Source organism: Sparus aurata, chromosome 13 (assembly GCF_900880675.1).
Source record: "Sparus aurata chromosome 13, fSpaAur1.1, whole genome shotgun sequence".
Taxonomy (NCBI): Eukaryota; Metazoa; Chordata; class Actinopteri; order Spariformes; family Sparidae; genus Sparus; species Sparus aurata.
The window spans coordinates 26,092,078-26,105,469 of NC_044199.1; the positions used below are offsets into that span (position 1 = coordinate 26,092,078).

The 13,392-nt window shown below is 42.0% G+C and overlaps 1 protein-coding gene across 5 annotated transcripts in view; it reads right to left on the reverse strand.

The window, feature by feature from the left end:
- myo7ab (myosin VIIAb) overlaps positions 1-13,392 on the reverse strand; it is a 45,073-nt gene that overhangs the window by 9,492 nt on the left and 22,189 nt on the right. For all 5 annotated transcript variants that reach the window (XM_030438215.1, XM_030438216.1, XM_030438213.1 and 2 more), the window contains 14 exons: positions 12,860-12,997; positions 12,075-12,233; positions 11,406-11,498; positions 10,674-10,853; positions 10,300-10,518; positions 6,839-7,156; positions 5,450-5,659; positions 5,123-5,299; positions 4,925-5,014; positions 4,275-4,402; positions 3,815-3,941; positions 2,531-2,650; positions 1,600-1,773; positions 1,229-1,456 (listed from right to left, as the gene is read on the reverse strand). In XM_030438215.1, the coding sequence (XP_030294075.1) occupies positions 1,229-1,456; positions 1,600-1,773; positions 2,531-2,650; positions 3,815-3,941; positions 4,275-4,402; positions 4,925-5,014; positions 5,123-5,299; positions 5,450-5,659; positions 6,839-7,156; positions 10,300-10,518; positions 10,674-10,853; positions 11,406-11,498; positions 12,075-12,233; positions 12,860-12,997 (2,361 nt within the window). The remainder of the gene's footprint in view (positions 1-1,228; positions 1,457-1,599; positions 1,774-2,530; positions 2,651-3,814; positions 3,942-4,274; positions 4,403-4,924; positions 5,015-5,122; positions 5,300-5,449; positions 5,660-6,838; positions 7,157-10,299; positions 10,519-10,673; positions 10,854-11,405; positions 11,499-12,074; positions 12,234-12,859; positions 12,998-13,392) is intronic.

A 13,392-nucleotide genomic window follows, 5' to 3' on the forward strand; every position in this document is an offset into this window, starting at 1 on the left:
AGATGTGGAGCATGTTAAGACGCTTAAAACACAGTGTAAAGTTCTGACCCCATGCTGTTAGCGTTCAATGCTACATCTTCGTTCACGGAGCTCTGTAATGGCTGGACCAAATTTGTTCGCGTCTTCGGTACTGGCAAGTCAAGGGTAGCTTGAGCAATGAAGCTGCATGTTTAAATCGACCAAAGTTCTCCTTTAACAGCTTGAAAGAGGAGCTCCAAACACTGACCAACCTGCTTCTTTCTTTTGAATATAGATTTGCTCTGTATTCATGACATTTGAGCGTACATCTTCTTTAGGAGCCAAATAGGAATAACTCCATAATGTGTTAAAAATGACTTTCTTTACATTCAAACTTCATTTTTAAAGATGATTTATCTCCCCTTTGGCTTCTTTTTCTATACGACATGCACAGAATGACACAATAACAAAAAAAAACTGCATCAATCAGTAATCTGTCCACCAGCTGTCTCACCTACATTTTGTCCCTGTAGCACGACTTTTCCAGTCTAAGTTTTAAAAGGCATTGAGAAAGTGATCTGCCATAAGTGAGGCGGCAATCTGGATCTGGATTTTGGATATAAATGACACTACACTTGATGTTTTCTTATAAATTCAGTTCAACTTTTATCATTTAGATTTGATACATTATGTTGGAAACTACACGTGGAGTTTGATTTATTGCTTTTTCTTTCGGTTGCTTTGTTTTGACTTAACCACAAGATGGAGACATGACCTGCAAAGAAGGCGAACAACACAGCTGACGAAGAGAGTCTGTGTTCAGTCCTCTTTCTTTCATAACTTAAACTACAGAAAATAGAAGAACAAAAATGTGTTTTCTCAATATGTTTGTAGTTTCAAACCTTTCAATCTCTGAAAATTACCAATCCAGGAATCCTGCATCAAGTTGTCTTGTTCTCTCCTCAGAGGTTTGTCAGCACTTAAGGACTTTAAACTCACTGAGCCGACTTGTCACTCTCACTATTACAGGCAGCCGTTCATCGTTATTGGAAACTTGGATTGGAGGCATCATTGATTTCCACACAGTAATCTGCTTTATAAACTCTGAAGTGGTTATTTTCATTAAAGCGTGCTGAGAACGTGACATGCACACCAACACCAGCTGGAAAATTCAGTGTCTTCATTTTGATCATCGACCTCCTCTATAAACAAATCAATACAGCACCTTCAGACACGCCCGCTGCATGATAAACCAAACGCAGCCGCTCACCCTCTCACAGCGGTACTCTCCAAATTTCACCCCTCGGACGATCTGCTGGTAGATGAGGTTGTTGGCCACATAGTCCTCGGCCGGGTTGTGCCAGGGGTTGAAGATCTCCTTCCTGAAGAACAGCCTCCAGGGGGCGTTTCTCTCCTGGGCGCCCTGCTCCTTCGCGTACTGCTCACACTGAGAGACAGCGTCCATGACGTGGTCGCTCCCGCTGCCCAGTGACGACACCTGAACGAAGCATTAAACAGAGAACACCTGTCAGTGTACAAGCTACATCTTATCAGATCACACTGACTTTTAACGGGTCAACATATAAACTGTTTCAATGAGGTTTTAAAGCTTAAGTATATGACGGAACGTGTGGTCTTTACTTTGTCGAACAGGGCGATGTACAGCGAGAACCCGAATCGATCCCTCAGGTTGATCTTGTCTGCCAGAGCGTTGCAGAGCTCGCTGGCTGTGGTGGCCGAGTCTGCCAGGAGAGTCTTAGTGGTTCCATCCATAAACGTTACAGGTAACATGATGGGCTTCTTAGATTTAGTGGCCTGAGGAGCAACACATTAAAGTTCGAGTGCATAATTCCACAGTGATTTATTGTAATGTCCTACAAATGTCACTTTTAAGCAGCACTGTAAAATTTAATCCGAGGGCCTTCAACCCTTAAATGATGCAAACTGTAAGTGCACTCAGTTAATTTTTGACACATCTCTACATCACAAGCTGATTACAAGATGGAACAACAACCCCTGCACATCTTCACAAGCACAAAAAGCCATCAAGTTACCCTCATTGTCACATCATTCAGAGGTAAAATCTCCCAGCGTTTGACTGATGTTTGACTGATTGTATGCGTGTTGTTGATGCTTGTTTAGTGTAAAAAGTGATCAGTAAAAGGGTTCATAACTCTAAGTTCAGTTAATCGGGGGATAATGAGGACAACCATCAGAGGCGGCTGTGTAAAAGAGCACAGACCATCTGGTCATCTCTTGTTCGAGCAAAATATTCCTGGATATCAGTATTAAGTTATATGAGAGACAGTGTGCTGATTTTAAATTCATGGTGAAATTGTGCCTAAAATAGATCCAATCGTGTACCTAACGAGCATAAACACAAACGTTTAATATGATATAAGCTGGTCACTTTGTTGTTATTTTGCCTAATGTTGCCGTTGTATTGTGAATATGTTAAATAATTAAAACATGTGTATAAAGTCGCCTAACTTTTAATATTTTGGAGTAAACTGAATTTAACGCTTTTTAAGACTTTTCAGGACTGATAAAGAGCAGAGAGCACGTTCGGCACCTGTAACTCCAACCAAGATGGCGGCTGGGTCCTCGTGCGGTTGACAAACGTCCTCCTCAACCTTTCCTCACAATATGGGGCGTAACCAGGGGGACCGTTAATCAGAAATGTCCTTAGGTACTGAAACACAGAGGATGGACAATTAAGAATTCATCAGATCACAAACGTCATGAAGCATGAAAACAGATTCCACTGAAAATCCCCACAATGGATTAAAAGGTGTCACATGCCGAAGATAAAAGAGAAAACTGATGTTTTTTTCTCTGACTGAGCGGATAAAGGCATTAATTGCAAAATGTAAAAGTAATTGAATACATGAGCATTTGCGGCTAAAGATTAAATTTATCTCTTATATTTTAGATTTAAAAAAAAATGCTTCAGCTTTGTGACTGCTGAACATATTTAGCAACCCCATTGTCTACACCAGCTGACCAATCATCCACAGGAATGGAATTCCCAATTAGGGCTGCATCTAATGAATATTTTAAGTTTTGACTAATCTGCTGCTAACTTTCAATCAACTACTAATTTAGTTGATAGAATGTCAGAAAAGTGTAAAAGTCTGAGAGGACATCTTTAAACATTTTGTTTTCTCTGAACAAAAGTGCAAAAAACAAAATCTTCACTTTACTGTTCCACAACAGAAACAAACAGAGCAAATCCTCACAATAACGAACTGAAACCAGGAAATTTAGTTTTAAATCATTGTCAATTGAATAATATTTCGGGATGGATTTTTCCTTTGAGAGCGTCATTTCTCTTCACGCCTTGGGTGTGTTTTAGAAATTGATCTGTCCTGTCTGTACACTCGATTGGATTCTACTGAATGTGTTGTACAGAAAACAAAAGGAGAAACAAACACAGAGGAACAAAAGAAAAGATGTGTTTCCTCGGCTGTTTTCAGTCTGGACTTCTCAGTGTGACATATCTGCTTTCATGGCTTGTATTATGTTTTTTTAAAATGTTTTTTTCACAGCATGAATCGCTTTTGATTACTGGGATGAATGAAGACGAGACAATGAAAAATAATTATAGTCAATAAAGCATCAGCCGGACGTCTTTTGATGCTTCTTGACAACAAACACCACCTGAACTCTTTGGACTAAATCCCACCTCAGTAAAAGAATCTTTGAGAGCTATTGCAGAGAATAACAGACAAAGGACGATTCTGGGTCAAACCTGACAAACCACGAGGTCATGGATGATTTGCAGTATTCAAAGCTTTAGTATCATCGTATACTGAGTGGTCTCTCAATGTACTGATGTGATTTTGAGGTTTCTTACTTTGACAAACTTCTCCGAGGGGGCGAAGCAGCCGACACAGAGGGACAGCAGGATCCAGCCGCGGGCGTGGCTGCTCTTGGACGTATTCTGAGAGAGCTGTTTGCAGATCTGACAGTAGATCTCATCCCTGAGGCAGAGAGAGAGACAGCAGCTCAACAAAACCAGGTCCACAACCAGAGTCAGCTGATGCAAAGCAAAAATAAAACACTAAACGAGTAGTAAATCAAACGAGTAGTTAAATGAGGCCTCCACCCATTTAGCATTGCACTTTTATAATATTGTTGGACAAGATGACAACATGATTAAGTAAAAAAACTCTCAACCCTCGGGAAAAAACCCCCAAAGTTTTCAAAGATTTTGAAATTGTAGTCACACTGAAAGCACCGTGGTCCGATGAGCTGGTCTGCATTTTTTGGATGACATGAAAGAAAGATCAGGTACTTAAACTTCAGTCGCTCACCTGAGGGCGGGCCGTAAGATGCCGTTGCCAATGATGAAGTGAAGTTTCTCCAGGTTGGAGGTGGGTCTGTCCTCCAGCATGCTGTTCCCCGCGAGGCCATAGTCGCCTTCCGTCAGCCTCCGGGTCACCTGCCACAGACGATAAAGAGAACAAACCCTTTAACTGAACTTCTGCGCTCTGCGATGAATTATCCAATACACTGACGGGTTCCTCCGCTCCTCAGGAATGGTGTTCACATCGACCACGTCTGTAATGATGGGTGAAGATTGATAAATGACCTACTTTTTGAAGACTAGATGGGACAAAGATCCTTTATAGTAACTTAAGACCTTTACATAGTATGTGCGAAACAAAGGAACCGGAGACTATGGTGTTTTAAAGGGTTATTTCTGACAACTAAAATGTTAAAACACCAAAGACACACAACAACACAAACAAACCGATCAAAGAAGTGTGAGACCAGTAACTCGTGTTCTGAGAGGTAAAATGACCGTTTTTGTTGAAGAGAGCGATACAACAGCTTCAGTTCTTGATGGAGAGGGCTGTCTGACGGCGATGGTAAAGCTGTGAAAACATTCTAAATACGACCCACAGTTTAAACAGCACATTCCGGCGTTAACCTTAAAGGAAGTGTCTGGTTTGTTTCTCACCTCCTCAGTGATCTTCGATTTCCTCTTCAGAGTCAGAGACACAAGTTTGTGTCTGACGCTGTTCCTCTTCTGGCTGTCGATGGAGCTGATCTGTACAAACAAACATGGACATTTTGTTGAACACATCACAAGACCTGAGCGTCAATAACGCTCAACAGTCATTTAAAGCTCACGTAGGACCCTTCAGCCACATCTCACCTCTTCTTCCACCTGCAGCTCCTGCAGCTCCCTCTTGTAGGTCCTCTTGCCGAGGGTTTCGTAGATTTTGGTCATGACGGGAATCTTTTCGCTGCCATCGTTTAGCACCAACTGACTTTTTGGCTCCGGGAGGTCTCCCATGAACCTCAACACCGTGATCCACACTGCTAATGCAGCCTGGAGGACGAGACAGGATATTTAAATTAGAAGTAATGACGAAAATAGTTTTGCCCCAAATTTTGAGCTATAAAGTCGTGGATCTGCAGACTCAATCAACATAAAAAACTGAGTGGTGGTTGGAAGGCGATGAGGGCTTTAGTTGCTCACCAGCTGGTCTCCTTCGTCCTCGTGAAACAGCAGAGGTTGTTTCAGCGGTCGTCTGATGTAGGTGTGAGTGGAAACACCCTGGAAGTAGGTGGCTGCAAACTTGGAGAACTTGTACTCGGACAAATCCTCGTCTTCTTCCTCAGGTAACGGCGGAGCCTCATTCAACACCTCTTCTTCAGCCTCCTCACCGCGTGGAATGTTCTCCAAGTCCTGAACGAGATAAACAGGCATGATATAGTAAATGTAGAATAGACAGAGTGAGCAAGCGGCTATAATGAATGTTGCCTTGGAGGCCACAAGGAAACACCTATTGTTTGTTTGTTAAGATGCAAAATGGTCCAAGCATCTTTCCTGTGCAAAAAATGACTGCCATGCTCAGATTATTTAATAATTATATTTAGAGATCACACATATTTACAGAGCATTACTTCAGCAGTTGCAGCATAAACAGCAATTCATATTTATTATATATATCGATTATTGTTTTTCACTAGAGACGAAATTTCACTTTTTCTGGTGGACCAAATTTTACTCTTGGAGAGCTTTACTTCACAAAAATAAATCAAAGAGCATAAACTGCAATAAAGAAAAACAACCTTATTAGTTCAAACTGAACCTTGTGGTGGACTTAGCTTTAGGCAGCCTTATACTGGCCATAAAGAACAACCAACTGTTTATTATCATGCTAGTAATGCTAAAATAATAAATCATATTAACATGTGTAAGAACTACGCTAGCACGCTGATGTTTAGCAGTAAATGTTTACAATGTTGACCTTTTCAGTTAAGCATGTTGGCATGCTAACGTTTGCTCGTTGGCACGAAGTACAGCAGGAGCTGTCAACACATCGATAGTTTTGAAGGTTCTTGGTCATTAACTGGTGATATAAACCTGTCCCCCTCCATGTTAACAGATGGGACGTATGGTTAAGTCTGTTTATTTTCCTGGTGAGTTCAGTGAAAAAGAATGAAACGTCATGATTGACAGCTGAACTTCACTCATGATTGAAATCGTTCCGCATTTGGGCGGGAAATTCTGACTCCGCAGCTCCACTACTATCCAAGATGTTTTAGTTTCTTTTTTGCAAAGTGGAAGCATGTGGAGACGCACTGATCTGCACCGATTTTTACTTTTTATGTTATTGACCAAGCACATTATTAAGAACAAATTCTTATCTACAACGTAGGCCTGACCGAATTTAATGTAGTTGCTGAGACTAACCAGAAAAGTTGGCTTCGCGGCAGTGCTTGAGGAAAACTCACAGGATTTTGAGAATGGATTTGACCAAGTGACAGATCTTATTCACTGCCATCCCATAAATTAAATTTAATCAGAACAAAAACTGGCTAATAGCAGCTTTATTGCACTATAAAAACAATAAACACATACTTCAAAACCAGCTGGTGCTTGCCCGTCCTGGTTGGGCAGCGGCCCAGCGTTCCCCAGGAAACCGAACATGCGGTCGACCATGTCGGAGTGATCCACGGGCTGCTCCTTCTCCCTCTCCATCTGCTCCAGCAGCTCCTTCTTCCTCCTCGCCTCTTCCTTCTCTTCCCTCTCCCTCTCCTCCTGCTGCTGGGCCAGTTGGACGAGCCTCTCCTGGTGTTTCCTCTCGGCCTCTGCCTTGGCCCGCCGAGCCGTCATCTGGTTCCGCAGCTTCTCCTCCTCGGCGAGGCGCTGCCGCTCGGCTTCCTGTCGATGCCGCAGCTGTGAGGGGAGAGTGGAAACAGAGGGAGAGGGTTCACAGAGGCAGGTAGGGGGGATCGTCATTAGCATGTCAGTTTACTTAGAACTAGAGAAGAGGAACTGAAGGGAACATTACAGGTGACTTTTTGTTATTATAAGTCTGAAGAACGCATGACTAGATATGTAACAACAAAGAGCAGGAATATGAAGTTTTCTTTAAAGCTGAACACAATCAACAGAACTTTTATATCTATAAAGGCTCTTCCAGTGAGTGCTACAGCAGAATTAATGTAAACTTCTACAAGCTAACATGACAAGCGACCAATAAAACACAGAAAAACACAAATAAACAGACGACATTGACAATCTCCGGTCTGTCCCCAAACTGCTCGGCTTCTAAAGAGCTCATCCACTTAACTTCTTCGCTGTTGGGTCACTGGGACTGTAGACTCGCTCAGGATTATTATTTGATAGCTCCCTGAAAGCTATTTGTATCTTATCAAGTCGATAACAAACTGAGATTAAGCAAACATTTACAGAACAAGTTATTTATTTAACATTGTCTTTCAGAACAGGAAGAGAGAAAAGAAATGTGCAACAGCAGCAGATGAAATGGCATTTTCACTCAAAACAAACATTCTTAAAAAGCCCACAAACATTTCCATATTTAACAAACAGACATCCAACCAAACAAACATTCAAACAAACAAAGTCATTTAAAAACATGTATAAAAATGTGTAAAAGAAGGCTTTCACGTGACATAGTTTGGCTTGGATCACAGGCCAGTTTGGATGCACATTTCACTGTGCTTCGGACAAACCCCCTCTCAGAAGGGGGAATCAAGGAGACGGCTGACAGACAGTCTTTACATTTATACTCGCTTTACACACCTTGGCAGAGATGTAAAAGTGGACAGGGTCTGAACTTCAAATACATCTGTCCCTGCTCACCTGAGTGCAACACCAAGAGGGCGAGAGGTAGATAAGGCGATAAAGTCACATCTTGTAACCTGTTGAAGGTCCCACACTGCTCATTCGCAAACTTTTGTTTTTAGAAAATGTTTATGTGCTTTAATGTTTAAAAAACACACTCTGTTTCTCAAACGATCCATTGCTGTAGCACCTCTATTTATCCTCTGTCTGAACACTCTGTTTCAGCACCTGTTGCTTTAAGTCCCCTTCCCAGAAGCCCCAGGCTGATCTGATTGGTATGCTCTGACATGCCTGAGCAGGCACCGCCCACAGAAGCCCCATTCACAATGCTCTTTGAGTGCAGGGATCCTGCGCCAATTCTTTGCACCCTCCTCTGTGTAAAAGTCTCAGAAGCGGCGAGGGGTGAAATGTCGCTCTGGCGCTGATGTGCCTATGGAGGTAGTATCAGAGGTGCAGTGTTGGCGAACTGAACCTGTGTGAATGGATAAGCCGGCAGGGCGGAGCGGGGGCACGTCGGTCTGACAGTCTGATAACTGCACAGGTCCTTCACTCAACTAAATAAAGAGAAATGTCCCACAAAGCAACGTTACAGGACCAAACAAATGTAATGTAGTGGCTGTAACTGTCTTTGACCACTTATAGGAGGAAAAATAAACCGCACTTATATGTGGAGAAGTGTCTGTCCTCCTGTCTGTCCTCCTGTCTGTCCTCCTGTCTGTCCTGCTGTCTGTCTTACCAACTCTTTGTCATATTTCTGCCCGAAAAACAGCATCTGTCACCGTGTTTGTGTTGAAAAAAATGACTGCGATGGTCAGCCTCCCGACCGAGGCTTTAGTGAACTTTCCCCCAGAAAACAGCCTCCGTGCCCGCGAGTGACAGAGTCAGAGAGTTTACTGATGGTGATCATGTATTATGTAATTTAGAGCGAGAAAAGTAACTTTGTCACTTTCCATGTTTGGTGAGTCAGGATCTCAACCACAACACATTATAACATCATCCATATGATTATAAACTGTCAGCGGGTACATGGTTAGATTAACAGGTATACACTGGGGAAACACCTTTAAAGAAACACAGACGTCATCATTGTGACGTGGACCGCCATGCCTCTTTAGAATACACGGCAGCGGCTTTCTGTGTGAATTACACACTGGTTCATCTTTACACTGGAGGTGCTCGGCTCTGTGTGAACAAACAACGGCGGAGAATTGGCGAACCACCGCTGCTACGATAATGCGGCGTCTCTGTGTGAAAAGGGCCACTGTTTCTGAAGCAGCTCTGCCTGTGCTGAGGGCCTGACTGTGTAGTTGTGACATTTCATGAAGTCCTTATGAGGCACAGTTTGTTGTGTGTGTTTCTTCGTGGACTGAGTTTCTGGATTCTTTCCCAATATTTATATAGCACCTGGAATTTATTTATCATAAAAAAGCAAAGAAAATCTAACTTTCTGCAATATGGGACCTTTAACCAATGCAGTTTAGAAAGTGTATTATTTCGTTTATTTTTCTGTGTGAAACAGAGTGGAAAAGAAAACTTTCTTCTTGGTCTCGTGTGTGGAACCAAGAGATTCCTTTTTCATGTATGTAACTGTGTGAAAAAAATAATCTTCAAGGAAATAAAAGAAAAACTTTTTTCATGTGCGAAACCCAGCTAAAAATGTTTTAGTGTCACAGGAGAGAAAATAATCTAGATCCGACAAACAACCTCTCTCGCTTCTGTAGCAAAGCTATAGACTTTCTCCTGTTTCCAGTCTGTTGGCTAAGCTAAGCTTAGCTAAGCTAAGCTAAACAGCTTTGTGCTATTTTGCTGCTTTTCCCACAAGGCAGACGGTCAAAGTTAAAGACACAATGTCATGATAGCATTGTATGTCTTAATTGTATGCATACAAGTACTTAGGGCACGTGCAGTGCAAAATACCAATTTGGAACACAGACTAACTCTCAACCAGAAAAGCAATTTCACAAAATTTTAAATAATTCTTTTAAGGTCAGCTCACAGCAAATATTTTCACCAGTTTTGGTGCTGGACAAGAAAAACCTCTTAAAATATCTTATCATGCTGCTACATAAACATATAATGTATATTAAGGCTTCACAGTTTCTTTTAGCAAAATAAATATGTGACATGAACCTTATTCTTCACGTCAGCCCTCAGCACCAGTGGTCCTCTCCTTCTGGCCGGTCAGCAACATGATATAAGTAGCAGTAGTAAATATAATGACTGTTGTTTACCTCTGCCCTGAGCCTCTGGCAGAGGCGCCTGGCTATCATGCCCCTGGTGTAGGCCTGAAGGGTCAACACGGCACGAAGACGCCGCCAAAATGTCCGCCGGATCAGGAAGCCGCGGCAGCGGGCTTGGATGAGCTTTACACGAAGGCGTGTCATCTGGTAGCTTCTGCAGTACTTCCTCGACCTGTAGACCGCCTGGAGGCGCAAGAAGCCAGACTTCATCTTAAGGAGAGAAGAGCGGAGTCATATCAGTGTGGTGTGAAGGAGACAGTTGACTGAATTTTGTAGAATTAACATCATACAATCAATCAGGTGTTAAAAGAGTATTTTAACCTATGAAAAAGTACAAGTACACATCAAAGGTGCAAAGAACTCACAATTTGGTAATTCTTCCTGCACTGATAACCCCTCCAGACCTTCTGGATAAAAGTCACAGCACTCTTCAATCTGAGAAAGTTTGTCCTCTCTTTGAGTCCACGCACGGCCTTCTGGATGAGGATGACCTTGTCGGTGATCGCCGTGTCCCTCTCGATCTCCAGCTGCATGTCATGGTGGTCCTGGAAACAGAGACAAACCAGCAAATAAATACGAGGGATATATTCATCAAGACTGGATTACTAAAGTGGATAATAGCTCAAGAGCCTAATTTGATTCCATACAACTTATCATGGTCATCTGCACCACCTGCAGCACAATATGAACTGAAGCTGTAAGAGTCTTATGGCGTCTTGAGGTCTCGAGGCCCCGACTTGTTAAGGTAACCTGTTTCTTAATATCTCAGATAAATCAGTTGATATCATGCTGACATGTTGCATGATAGCTAATGTTAGCCTCAAGGACCAGGGTTATATACTGTTGCTTGGCAACACAATCAGCTGCTCCAGGATGTCGCTCTTATTTGCAGCCCTGAAAGCACTGACCGTCCAGATCTGTACAGCCCTCACATTCGCCGACAATCTGGTCCGACCTTAGGTACCGACCAAACTCTCCACCCAGATTTTCCTCCGATTGTCAGGAGGGGCAAATCTGAGTTAAATTGGCTGAGCCTAGGACAACTGAGTCCTCCAGGAATCAGCAAGCTAACTCAACACACACACACAAAAAACAACCTTTAAGAAAATCTTGGTCTTTCCGATCTGCCAGTCATCGTGTTTCCCCAGACGGGCCAGGATGATCTTCTGGCAGGTCCCTCGGAGGTCCTCCTGGAAGGAGAAATAACTACGTCTTAGTGACGACCCCTGGACCAGTAATGAGAGTTTGTAAGATATTGTATGATGTCAAAAACTGAAGAGGGAAATTAAAGTTACAGTCTTATGGTCAGTTCTGCAATAGATATTAATATCCCAAACATAATATATCAAATGCCCAACATGTTGGGAGTGAAGGATGCTGTCTGGCTGTTAATAAACTGTCGAACACACTGTCAGCTCCTCCTGAAACCATCACATTTATGTGTGTGTGTAGACAAAATAGGTTCAGGATTTTAATTAGGTTAAAACTTTAAAGTATATGTTTGAACTTTGTAGAAGCTGTTTTTCCTTGCTGAGGACTACTTTATCAAAAACAAACAAACAAAAAAAAAAACTCTCTGTTTCCACCAACACAAATATATTTTCATTTGCATCAGCTAAAATCTGAGCATGCCAAGTAGAAAAACAAGTCTTTGGGGCGAACTGACGGTTTAATAATGTGACACATATGCCTGGAAAACCCTTTAATTAGGTGAAATCAGGAATAAAGGAGACAACAGGATAAGAAACAGTGGTTGTGTTGTTGACCTGTATGTGCGCAGGTTTGGTGCCGGGCATGAGGACCCGGTAACGCTCCACAAACTCAGCAAACGTGTATCTGATTGGGTAACCGGCCCGCCTGATCCTGATGGTCTCCATCATGCCGGAGTATCGCAGCTGACGGATACACAGCTCCCTGTCGAATATCTGAGAGAGAAAATAGAGGAAACAGACATGCAGCAGTAAAAAGCAGAGCAACAACACCAGAATGCCCTGCTTCAGAGGGCATCGTGACATCCTACAAAAGCTGAAGCAAAAAGAAAGTCAGTGCGCTCAAGTTACAACGAGACTACAGATAGTGTCAATCTGCAAAGGTGTTTATACTTTGTAAAAGAAATATTTCCACATTTTGGGATATTTCACTTTCTTGCAGAGAGTTAAATAAGATGAATACCATTTTTGTCTGTGTGGTAAATGAGAAGCTAAAGCAGGCTAACTTAGCTTCCCACAAGAAGCACACAAAGGGAAAGCTAGCCTGCTACTGTCCAAAGGTAAACAAAAATCCTCCAAACAGCTCAGGTTTACTTGTTAATATGTTATAGGTTGACTTGTAAACTGAATATCTTTGACATCTTCTGACATTTTATGGACCAAAGTACTGACCAATAAACAAACAAGAAAAAAAAAATACTCTATTACTTGTATTCTGATGGTTGACTTTATGAAACCCAAAGTTAAAAACAGGGATTCATGTGCCAAGAAGGACTTTTTCAGTCATTTTTACACTTAGTTATTTGTAAAGTGTGTTAATTAGTGTGCTTGACCGGTCTCACCATGGGTTTTTTGAGCTCGTTGGGTTTTATGCAGCGAACGAAGAACGGCTGACAAACACTGAGAGTCCTCATCAGCATCTCCAGAGAACGCTTGAACTGACTGCTCAGAGTGGGAGAGCGCTTCCTCGTCTCCACGCCCTGCAAACACACACAAAGTAGAAACGCATAAAAATACATTTCAACAACACAAATGAACAATTGTCTATAACATGACATCAGATACAGTTAAGGAGGGATGAGCGGGTATACAATTATCTGTACTCAGAATTACTGGTGCTCAATCAAAGGATAAAAAAGATTTCATAACACTTTCTCTACATGATGTTACTAAACTCCTTTCTTCTCTCTTCTTCTCTGTCGTCTTTACAAGACATTTGAATGTTTAAACAATGACAAACCTTTAATTTTTTCTACCTGTTCTGAAAACTCATTTTACCAGACACTTTTAAACAAAGTAACATTTCTTCAAATGAAATGTATAAAGTATTATTTGTTGGGAGTTACTGTGGTCATCATAACACAAAACCTGTCCA